The sequence below is a fragment of the Nanorana parkeri genome, unplaced genomic scaffold (genome assembly GCF_000935625.1).
Source record: "Nanorana parkeri isolate BGI_ZX_2015 unplaced genomic scaffold, ASM93562v1 scaffold458, whole genome shotgun sequence".
NCBI classification, from domain to species: Eukaryota; Metazoa; Chordata; class Amphibia; order Anura; family Dicroglossidae; genus Nanorana; species Nanorana parkeri.
The window spans coordinates 804,707-817,170 of NW_017306726.1; the positions used below are offsets into that span (position 1 = coordinate 804,707).

Genomic DNA, 12,464 nt, shown 5'->3' on the forward strand with positions numbered 1-12,464 from the left:
TATATATATATATATAAAGATGATTTAATAGCAGAGCTGCATGCTGGTGTGAGTTTTAGTAAAAGGGGGTAAAGGTCCACTTTAAGTTAGCTAAAATGCATGTAATGCAGGTAACTGATTTGGATAAACATTTTTCCTCAAGAGTGAAGTTTTACTTTAAAATATAAGTTTACCTTCATAGCTACAAATACTGGGACAAAAAAAATATATATATACTTCACAGATACTCTAAGCCAATATACCAATGTCGTAAATGGACTTTGTTTACGCAATCCAGACACGCTACTTGTACTACCTGCCCAGCTGGCAACCTTGCAGTCCAATCTGACTACCTACAGAGCCCTGAAGTTGATAATGCCTAGAAGCATGGAAAGCATGTAATAAAAAGATATTGTGAACTACAGCCCAGTAATCTATCTCTCTGCAGGACGGACCAATAATAACCTTAACACAGTTCTGGCAAAGCAAAGGTTAAGCCTATCCTAATAACAATGGGGGGACTGTGCAAAGCTCACAGAATACAAATAAAATTGAAACAAGTTGGATTTCTTTGGTTTACTGTTAACCCTTTCACTACTGCATGATTGAACAAAGCAGCAAATATGCTTCATCAAATCTCTCCAAGATTGTTCTGCTTGACGGACTATATGTCTTTTCGCCCACCTCCGGTCCTCACCAGGAGCTGCTCCCTGCTCTCGTTAATCACAATTAGAGCCAAATAAGCTCGGGTTCAAACGTTGTCAGGAATTTTACCCCTGCGGTCACAATGTAAGCTGTTTCTCTACACTTTCCATTACAAGAGCCACAGAATGAAGGAAATCCAATTTGTGCATGTTGGGAAGTGGTGTGACAGATGTGCAGAAGGACAACGATAATATCAAGTTCCATCTCTCCTCTGCTACTAGTAAGCAAGGCAGATTTAAAAGTGCCACAACAAAAATGGGGGTGAATTGAATAAAGAGCTCATCAAACTCACAGAGCTATCTCGGTATGGACAGTTGTCGTGCACTTCTATATGAGAACAGAAAATAAAAATTGAGCCTTAGTAAAACTGTGAAAATTCTCTTTCTATAAACAGGCAGTTCACGCCACATTAAAACTCTATACGAACCTACATAGCACATAACTCAACATGTTTTATGTGTTATACTGTTGTATTACATTTCCTTCTATAGTGAACATAGGCCTGCATGAAAATTATTATTACACAGTGAGTGAAGACAGCACACAACAGTCTCCTGGGACCTCTAATACAGTTTAATAACATTGTGGCTGCTGGCCATACACAGATTGAACTTTGGCGCATTAAAACTGTCTGTTCAAGTTCTGCTTTGAAAGTTACTGTGTTCCCAAGCCCTTCCTTCCAACTGGATGTTAAAGGATCAGCACATTAATTAGGTCATATCTGTGCTCTTTCCTTCTTCAAAGCATGTCCCCAGTGTAAAGCTGGCCATACACCTATAGATTTTCTATAGATATCAGCCTATGATCAGATGGAAAAAGTGCGACAGATTCCTCCATGTACGCTAAACTGTGTGAATGGAGGAATCCAGTAAAGGTTATGCTGCCTAAAGCTGGCCATACACCTGTAGATTATCTGCAGATTTTCTATGATCGGATGGAAAAAGTGCAACAGATTCCTCCATCTATGCTAAACTGTGTGGATGGAGGAATCTCCCACTGGTCCAAGCTTCAGTATCCTGCTAGTCGGCCCCGCTGGCTCTCAAAATATCTGAACAATGCCTGCATCCTATCAGATTGTTTAGGTATTTTGAGAGCCAGCGGGGCTGACTAGCAAGATACTGAAGCTTGGCCCAGTGGGAGATTCCTTCATCCACACAGTTTAGCATAGATGGAGGAATCTGTTGCACTTTTTCCATCCGATCATAGAAAATCTGCAGATAATCTACAGGTGTATGGCCAGCTTTAGGCAGCATAACCTTTACTGGCTCAGCTGCTGATACTCCCTTTCCCAATCTGTGTAGGGGAAACAAATCTAATATAAAAGACAGATTTAGATATTTATAGTTGTGGCACTTAAAAACAAAAAACAAATATAAACTTCCTTGGAATATTTTTTTTCTTTCTTCTATTTGCCTGAAGAGCCCAATTACACCAGGGCACTGAAGTAACGTGTGTTATGTACATTGGCAGGGATTGAAAAAGTTTAGCGTGTCTCACCAGTCAAAAACTTCACCAGTCAGCATGACGATAGCCTTGGGGTAAAAACAATGTTTTCCCTACATTATGTTATAAAATATTTATTTTTACCCATATTTTTGGTAAAATATAAAAGACGGGGTCATGTCGGATGAATAGACGCCAAACATGACAAGCTTTAAAATTGCGCATGCCTGCAAAATCACAAAAAAATGACCACACTGAAAATTGGCCATAGGCGACACTTTAAACACTTTTATTGCTCATCAGTTTAGTATTATTAGTGATTAATGGCCCTAGAATTATTATTCTAACTACGACTTTCACAGCGCACCGACGCATGTTTGCATGTGTATGTGGGGGGCGGTGGACTTACAAAAAAAAATTGTGTTTTTTTATGCTTCTTGAATTTTTGTATTACTTTTTTTCCCCACTTACCTTTATTGCTATCACATGGGGGGCTAAAAATCCCCGTGATAGCCAATTTACATGACAGGTCCTCTTTATGGAGCAATTAGGGGTCTCCCAGACCCCTAATGTCACCTAGGGACCTCCAGAGATCTGCTTCACCAGCTTCTGAAGCTGGAGAGTGACAGAGGAATGCGGAAGTGATGTAATATACATCACTTCCTGCATTCAGGGACTGGAGAGGAGTTGAGAGGGAGATCGTGTACCGACCTCCTTTTGATCTCCTGTCACAGAGCAGCCGTGCCGGTCCCGGCCCCACCAGACGCAGCAGGTCTCGGGCCCGACAGTGACAGCAGTTGCTAATACAAGCGATCAGGCGTCTCTAGAAAGTTACTCGTCGGGCTCCGCTGTCCTCTCGCCACAGACGAGGATGAGCGGATTTTGCACAGAATCAAGCCCTGTGCATTGGTAAGCTGGGGCTTTATTCATAGTGATTTTTTTTTTTTAATTCATTGTGATTTTGACAGCTAAAACTTTAAAGCCTTTACACCTAAATCATATTGTCCTCCATTTAACAACTGTTCAAAGGTGATTCCACAACAACATATTTCATTTTTTTTTACATTTTGAACAATGTGTATCTGCAGAATCAGAAGGGTTAACTGCAAATACTCGAATACAACAGACTGTTTGTATGTATTCCTTCAGAGGCTTGCTACAGGCACCATCTCAATCAGACTGTCAGTGAGCAGATTTTGGTGACCTTAATTTGATATAATGGGGAAGAGATTGTGGTTCCTCCAAACAGAGACATGACCTCAATGGATTCACCCAGTCACTCAAATGTCTATTGTATCAGATGTGTGTCAATAACAGGTGAAATTCCATACTGATGACGTGAAAAATAAAGTTACCAACTCACCAGATTTTATAATTATTGTCTAGATTTGTAAAATGTTGTGCTTGAAATTTTTAGATTTTTGCTTCACTTCTAGTAAATGAAAACCAACTGTTTACTGCATTCCTTTATTTTCTCCGTTATTTTCACCTGGTGATCCAGCCAGTAACACAACTTCTGTATTAAGGTGGCTCTGCTCTATGGAGGAGCAACAGAGCTGCCCTTGGACAGCAGCATTGTTAACCTGTGACAAGGGTAGTGTTAGATGCACTAGCAGACTTGGAATAACATGACAAACAAATTAAAAGTGAACCCCAGCTAACACTTTTTTGTTTTTTTTAACTATTTAAAAGCACCCAGTCAGTGTTAAATGATTTGACTGAAACCTTCTTTTTTGATACTTTCACTGGACAGTTTGGTCTGTTAAAGGAAGTTGAAAAATAATAGACTTACTGGCTGGATAATGGATCTTCAGTCCACTTAACAACTTTTCCTTCCTGGGCTACCCACATATTTAATAAGGCTTTTTTTTTCCTTCAGAGAGAACAGAAATGTAAGTGATAAATATGTCCTATGTCTTTAAAATATATGTAAATATGTAGGGGTGCACTGAACTATCGACCGTCTAAACATATCGGCTGAAAATGGCACTTTTGGCATAATGCCGAAAGTGCAATTTTCTGCCCAACACAACAGTGCATTCATTCTTTCTCTCCTCCCAGCTGGGCGCTGCTCTGTGACCCGGCAGGGAGGAGGGTAACTGTCACAGGCTCTCCTCCCAGCACTGCTCAGCCTCCTGTCACAGATCCGAGGACAGCGGTGTGGGCGGAGACCGCCAGCGCTGTCACAGGAGGCTGAGCTCCACTCGCTCAGCCTCCGGGTACAGCTGTCAGGACGGAGAGCGGGTACTAGCAGTCAGTGATCGCTGAGTGTTTGTAAATAATTGAGGACATTGTATGTTTACTATATCCTCAATTATGAATGGGAAGCAATCTACATCACCTCCTGTTCATCCATGATTGTGGTTATAGTAAACACACTCTGTCCACAAGTTATGAATGAACAGGAACACTCAGTATAGAGGATTCCTGTTCATTTATAACAGAGGCTGCAGAAAAAGAGATTGTTGACTTGTGTTCTCAATCTCTTTCTATTTTTCAAGAGAAATATCAGGGGTCTGTTAGAGTCCCAATATTTCCCCAAAGCCCCTAAAAGTAAAAAATAAAAATATGTAATGAAAATGAATACAAATTTAATATTAAAAAATGTAAAAAAATATAAAAATATTTTTTTTAATTGAAAAAGTAAAAAAAAAAAAAAAACATTTTTGGTTTCGGTCTGACTTTTTTTTTCACTTCGGCTTCATTTTTGCCATTATCATTTCCGTGCACCTCTAGTAAATATGACAAGTGGCTTTAAAATGTATAATAAACCCAACCTTCTGCCTACAATCTTCTGGCTCTATTCACACTGTTTTCACTTTCTACAAACTGCTTTTGCACATCTACCCTAACTCTCTGACCTACTTGTGGGAGTGGGAGAGAGAACTTGTGTGCACTTTTACCAACGATGATAAAACCAAATCTTGCACATAGACTCATAAGCTTTTAATCACCAATGTGGTGCAAGAAAGGAACTTTAAGATCTGTCAGATCTTTCCTGGGACCCCAAACATCTCCTGGAACTGTTACAATGGTATTGGAACAATGACCCACATAAAGTGGAATTGACCCAAACTAACTCCATTTTGGGACAAAAAAAGTATTTGATACGTATAGTTCAGTGGCGATGTCTCCCTGACCCTTTTTTACCCTTCTACTTGTCTTATCTTTTATTTCCTCCCTCTCAATTTCCTCTCACCACTTTCTTTATTGGTGGGGCTCACAGATGTAGACAAGTTTCTTGTACAGTGTCTGCTTCTGCTGGGGTGTTTAACTTATGCCTTAATTATGGGAGGCCTGGTGAGCCTGCAGCCAGAATTGCTGCAAAGTAAGCAATGTGACAGAGTTTTACTAGGCTACATATAGGTCTGTTAGGTTGTCGCTATTATCCTTATTTATTTATGTATAAGGCCTCATTCACACTAGAAAAGGCTGGCACGTACAGCTCCTAGCTGCGTGCACAGCCGTATCGGGCAGCTCCCGGGAAGGACAGGTGATGCGTGTGATTAGCACGCAGTCCCTATCTTGCTCTATGGGACAAAGCCGCCGTACGCAGCCCTACGTTCACCCGCCCTGCACGTCCATGCGAGTGTCCGTACTCGTACGTGACAGGATGGACCCTGTCTGCGTCCCAGCCGGGACACACGCAACCGGTATGGACCTGCACTTGGGGTCAGCATAGGTGGTGTACGGCCTCGTAGTCCCATAGAGAAAGACAGGGCTTGCGTACTAATCACACACACGCAGCACCTGTCCTTCCCGGGAGCTGCCCGATACGGCCGTGCACCCAGCACGGAGCTGTACGTTTCTCGTGTGAATGAAGCCTTACAGGTATTTATACAGTGCCAACAATTTACACAGCACTTCTACATAATGCACATTCCCATCAGTCCCTGCCCTCAAAGAGCTTACAATCTACGGTCCCTCTCTCACATGCATTCACACCGGGACAATTTAGACTGGAGCCAAGTAGCGTTCCAGCATGTGTGTGAGGAATCCAGAGTATCCGGAGGAAACCTGGTGGAAATAGAACACAGGACTCCAGCATTGTAAGGTATGAATACCGTTTTGCCTCTCTCTTCACTGTTTGAGCAACATAAAGTGCCTATATAAATCATTAGGGTCTGTAACAGGCTATCAGACTGGTCTCCTATGAATTACTTTTTTCTAATGCACATGCATATAAATCTATGCCTTATGTCCCTGGCAGTCAAAGAGAATCTGTCACTCAGAAGACAGCACATTGTGCTTGCACCAGTTCACTATGCGGAGGCTGTTAGTGTTCAGATTCATGAAATAGTTTAAAACAAATTCCATTCTGAAGGTGCCATTTGAATTACCATCTGCAGTGACCAGGCCAAAACAATGATGACAGCCCTCAACTCCATGCAGTTTCTATTCAACGGTCCACATAATGGTACTAAACTGTTGATGCTCCACCAGTAATTACTCAGCAAGGGCATCATGAATTTAAACTGCTAAAGACATTTTATCATTTACCTCACCTACTTTTCAGCAATTATCTTGCCTCATATCCGAGAGATTAATGTAAACAACGCTAGATTGTCACTTGTGCTGTTTCTGTGTGACAGATCCATTTAATGTAATGCATATCCTACAAACAATACATAATGAATCAGACTTAAATTAGGCTGCACACAGTTTCAGTGTTGCCTCTATTTTCTTTTCTTAACATACCTGAGAGAGTTGACGGTCTCATTGTTGATGGAGAGGCTCTGGTCTGCTGTACCCATCTGAGACTTCAAGAGTTTCAGTTCCGATGTTAGCTAATTAAAACAAAACAAACAAAAAGAAATATTGTAATGCCATTATAAATAATTGCTATGTGTTATAACACAGTAAACAGGCTACTGCTGCAGTAACATTATTACCAGCACTGAATTTCTCATTTAAGATCATAACCAGATTGTAAAACTTGTATTTACAGTAGGTTAAGTATTTTTTTTTAAGCTTTAGTTTTGGGCATAGCTTTAAAATTAAAAAGACCAAACTCCCAATAACTGTTTATTTATCATTAACAAATTAAAACAAGAATCTGATCATAGTAGAATTATTTTATATTGGAAAACATGGCTCCCATTTTATATAATACATTTAACTGCAACTATAGAATTGAAAGCAATAAAATGATGGATGCTAGGGCATGTAATAAGTCAGAGCAGTAGCTACGGTTTGGGACACAGTGCAGAGGGGCTGCTATTGTGCATGATGTGAAGGTCAAAAAACGTGCCCCAATATTTATACTGTAGAAAGGGCATGTGCCGCAATGCAAGTCACAGCAAGCAGAGGACTTGCGATGATACATGATGTGGAATTTAAGGCACCAGCATATCTCCCAACTTTCTGGGATTGAAAAGAGGACACATTGAAGTGCAAAAGTCCGTAGGCACAGAACATTACCCTGCCACACCCCACTAAGGACTTGCATGAAAAAATGGTTGTTCAAACCATATGTACACACACACACACACACTTTTCCTTTATCCCATTTTTATAAAGGGATAAATGCAAGAATTCAGAGATTGGATGAAAGGTTTAGTGCAGTATAACACTCTTGGTAGTTAAAGTCAATTGTCATACAGGTCTATACTTCACATCACAAAGAGGGAAAACTAAAGAGGAAGCAGGGACAGAGGGATTTGGATTCAAAAGAGGGAAAATCAGGGACAGTTGGGAGCTATGGGAACTAGCAGGGGCAGACACACCATTTATGCAGACTGTGTAACTGCAGAAGGGCGCTCTGGGATGGATTAAAAGGCCTAAATTAACAGGATGTGGATTAGGTGAGTGCTGGCACTCCCTCTGCTACATAGACATCTGCATGATGCCCTAATTGTTTCCTCTTAATTGAATGGAAGTACCCCAAAAATGTTCCTGCACAAGGTCCCTTTGCTATATCTGCCACTAGACACTAGTTATGGAATACAATGTTGAACTATAAAAGTGAGACATTCAATCCCTGGAGGTCCACCAACAGTCCACCAGATTACAACTACCAATCATGGGCACACATAGGAATCAAAACTAATACTCTTTCTAGAGGGCTAGAGATGCATTCCACTAATGCAGATAACCCATCCCTAGCTAAGGTATACAAGCCAGAACACAGGGCACTAAGTTATGAGACACGGCATGTAGGACATCTACCGGTTGTGACACAAAAGGTAGAAGGCAGGGCTCTTGCCAGGAAACATGGTGTGGCAGCCAGACTGCATGCCATGACACCTGATGTGAAAGACAGAGCACCTGCTATAATACACCGATGATATGATCATGCTATAAAAATGTATCTTAACAACAGATGTACCTGTAAAGAGTATAAACATTTACCCCAACTCAGCCAAACACTGTTTTAATGAAAAGGAATCATATTTTCAGAAACTGACATTTCTAAATGTGTCCATCTCCTGTGCCCTCAAGCTGTGCTTTAGTGGTTCCTGCTGCTGTTAACACCTACCTGTATTGTAGGGGCGGGCTAGAGAAACCAAAGAGCACAGGAAATTGACACTCGCGGAAAAGTTCAGTGAATGATTCTTCTTCCTCAAAGTGGTGTTAGACTGTATGGGCAATGGGAAAGAGAAGTGTTTACTCTCTTCTTTAAAGATGCTGTTACCAAAGGTTAATTTTTTGTGAAAAACCCAAAGCAGACAATTGATACCATTCGTGCTTCAGTAAAGCAAGTCCAATTAGCTGTATTATTCACTGAATAACCCTGATGGTATTGGAGACAATGTGTTTGATGAAGAATTAACCACAAAAAATTCCACAAAATTGTTCTGTGTAGGAAAACTGCAACAATTGTAGATTCTTTTACATGATAAACTGTTACCAAGCGTGTACAGTGTTGAATCACAAATATTAATCAACAGCTAATATAAGCAAACTCTGGCCTCTTGGAAGTTCAAACTAAAGAACCAAATTAAGAAATAATGTGTAATGCTAGATAAGGGGTGATCAAATATAAGTAGCCTGTATTCTTCCAGTAGTTGAAGACTAAACATTCAGATCCTAATAGGTGTCCAATTGTGGGGACACCAAATCAGTCAAGCAAAACAAATGGAAAAAACACACTCATCAACTTATAACCAGCTTTCAAGCAAGGTGCACATAGAAGGGCTTTATACAGTACAACAGCAAAAAAGTTTCCCAGCACACTCACCAGCCAGCATCCAAAAGAAAATGCTGTTGTACTGTATAAAGCCCTTCCATGTGCACCTTTGCTTGAAAGCTGGTTATAAGTGGATGAGAGTGTTTGCCATGTGTTTGGCTTGACTGATTTGGTGTAGTGACACACTGGGGGTCTCAGCTGTCGTTGTGATGTGCAGAGTCCCTTGTGTGTCCTTGTACCTTTAAGGAGGTTGGGCTACCTCCTGGTGAACCTGCACCCAATTTTATCTTTTGCTACATGTGCTCCAAGATGGACTCTCATACGTTAGGGTTAGGAGCGCACTACACAGAGGAGCCTTGACGTGGCAGTGCGGCTTTCACATATTCTGCAGCAGACATGTATCTAAAACCCTTTTTTTAACCTTAGCGGTTAAACAGTTTTTGTTTTTTTTTGCATGCTGGCTGGTGAGTGTGCTGGGAAACGTTTTGCAATTGTGGGTACTTCTTTTTAGTCTAATTCACTTTAGCATGATGAAGTGCTCTTTTCTCAGTGACACATTCTCTTTAAATCTACAGACGGCTCTTGAATACAGCCACCATCAAAGAAAGCCTAGCTCTGTTTTTAGGGGAGATCAGTCTTAGGACAGAGAAGTGACTCAGCCCACATTTGTGTGCCTATTACATGTAATTCCTCTGCTTTAAACATTGTAGATTGTGTGTAATTGAGCCTATTCTACCTCTCCGCTGATTGATCTGTCAAGGCCTCAACTTTCATCTATTAAACAAATGATAAAGAAAAATGGCCGGGCTGTCGATTCCCACCAAGCTAAGGGATACCTTTCTCAATTATTACTCAAGGGCCCTCACTAACTCAGGAATCATATCCAATTTGAATTCATAAGATTTTTACGCTTGACCTTTCTATCATTATGCAAGGCATCAGTAGACAAAGCTGCTTGACAATACCCATTTGTAATCTAAATCCTTTGGCCCTGTGAAAATATAAAATGAGATTGTGAGAGTAGAGTTGTATATTGAAATCATGCAGGTGAGTGCTCTGTCATCCCACTGAGTCACCCAACCCTCTAACATAAAACGCTTGGCATTTTACTTGGCTTTTATCTAAAAAACAGCAGCCATGGCTTCATTGTGTAAAATGAACCTTAATTAAACGTCAGAGTTTGATGTTAATGACACAGTAAGTGTTTTATCTTGTACTTATTGTTACAGGGAAAAACTAGAGAAAATTACTTTATCTGACCTTATGGCCATTTCCTCCCAGCAGTTTTAACAAACATGCCGCTCATTTTAATCGTGCATATGTTATCACACATACTAGTGGTAGACAGTTACATAGCTAATAAAGTAAAAGTTATTCTTGTAAAAATGCTGCAGCCATGGTATGAAGGACAATTATTTACTGTCAGACATTTGAAAGAAGAAGAAACAAAAAGCACATAAGCTCAAATTAAATAATATGAAGTGCTAAAAGACATGAGGCGATTATATCCAGCCTCGCTGATAAGTCAAAATTAGAACCAAAAACCATTATATGTAAAACTAGTTTTCTATTTGCCAATTACAGAAACAAATAAAAGCAAATCACCTGTTATAAAAGTTAATTTACAGACATGTCTAATCCAACCAGTCTCAATAGCCAGAAAAAAAGGCTTTTTTTGTACTCGAGGTAAAATACTTTTCTTGGAGTTCTTTGAGAGACACAATATTCAGAGACATGTGGGTTATACTACTTTCACACAGGATTTAGACATTTGCAAAAAATTCCACCCTCATGTCCATTGCCTTTTTTTGTGACACTGTTTTGTTCAAGAAAACTGAGGCATGTTGGGAGTAGGAGGCTGGTTACGGTTTAGTTTTTTTTGCCAGTGTACAAATCTTCCTGTAGACATCAGTGTAGCCCAACTGTCTCTGAATACTGTGTCCCTCAATGAACAAGAAATGTAGTATTTTTCCAGCTGAACTCAATTAATTTTCCAAGAGAAGGAAGGCATGAAAGTGTCTGCCCAACACCAAACTACATGCTCAACCGATACAGGCTTATAATATTAAGGAAGGCTTTCTTTACACATATAGTCACATAGATAATCAAGCTGAGAAAGACACACGTCCAATACGTTTAAACAAAGACAAAAATAAATAAATACATAAAACCTTCTAAACCCCAAACTTGCAGCTAATCCAGAAGGCATTCTTATAAAGGGCAATCCAATATACTCTTACAGGGAAAAAAATCCTTCCTGATCCCCAAAGGTAATTAGATACTCCCTTAGGTCAACAATCTACACTGTTATTCCTTACACATATAAATAGCTGTTTATATTTTTGCATTTAGAAATACAGCCAGCCCCTTTATTAATGTATTCTACAGAGTTAGCATGAACCAGCTCCCAAGGAAGACAATTTAACATCCTTTAACTTTAAATAATCCTTTGAGGAGGTATTAATGAGCTTTCTCTTAAAAAATGCCAAATGTCTGGTTGCCATGCTGATTTAAGAAAGTGACTTATCAACATTATACCGGTGACTTCACCGGATTCAATCTTGTTCTAAAATAGTGACTCAATGATTTAAGTAACAAACTACCAGGCAACCAGCAATTCGTAGCAGCTTCTGCTTATCTGTGTCTGCAAAAAAGTATAGAAAAGCAGTGAAAAAAAAAAGAGAAAAAACAAACAAAAACATGATCATCAGGGTTATTCACAAAAGGGTGAAGAGTTTGGAGAAGCTCACTTTCCAGATCAGCTATGTTGTTATAGATCAGTGATGGCGAACCTTTTTAAACCCGAGTGCCCAAACTGTGACGCAAAATTAAATTTATCTCAAAGTTCCAGCGCTGAAAATAAGTTTAGTATTGCAGTTTGGGCGCTTGGGTTTAAGAAACTTTCAACATCACTGCCTTACGGCCTTGTACGGCTCTCACGGGGGAGCCGAACGTCCCGGATCGCCTCTGTAGTTGGGCCGGTCACAATCAGGCAGCGGCGGTGACCTCTAAACAAGCAGATTAGACGGCCGGCCACTTGAGGGGGCCTCCCGGGGTGCTAGCGAGGAGGTAGCAGCCGTCTAACCTACCTGTTTATTGGCCGCCACCACCGCTGCCTAATTGTGACTGGCCGGGATCGCATACCAAGGCGATCCGGGTCAGTCGGATCTATTTCAATTGGTGGTCCCTGAACGCAGTGGTGTATTCT

General features: G+C 40.4%; 1 protein-coding gene across 1 annotated transcript in view; it reads right to left on the minus strand.

Moving 5' to 3' along the window:
- The window catches only part of MAD1L1 (MAD1 mitotic arrest deficient like 1), a 685,198-nt gene that overhangs the window by 308,449 nt on the left and 364,285 nt on the right, over positions 1–12,464 (minus strand). Inside the window, exon 14 of the mRNA XM_018560488.1 lies at positions 6,826–6,914. Within this exon, the coding sequence (XP_018415990.1) occupies positions 6,826–6,914 (89 nt within the window). The remainder of the gene's footprint in view (positions 1–6,825; positions 6,915–12,464) is intronic.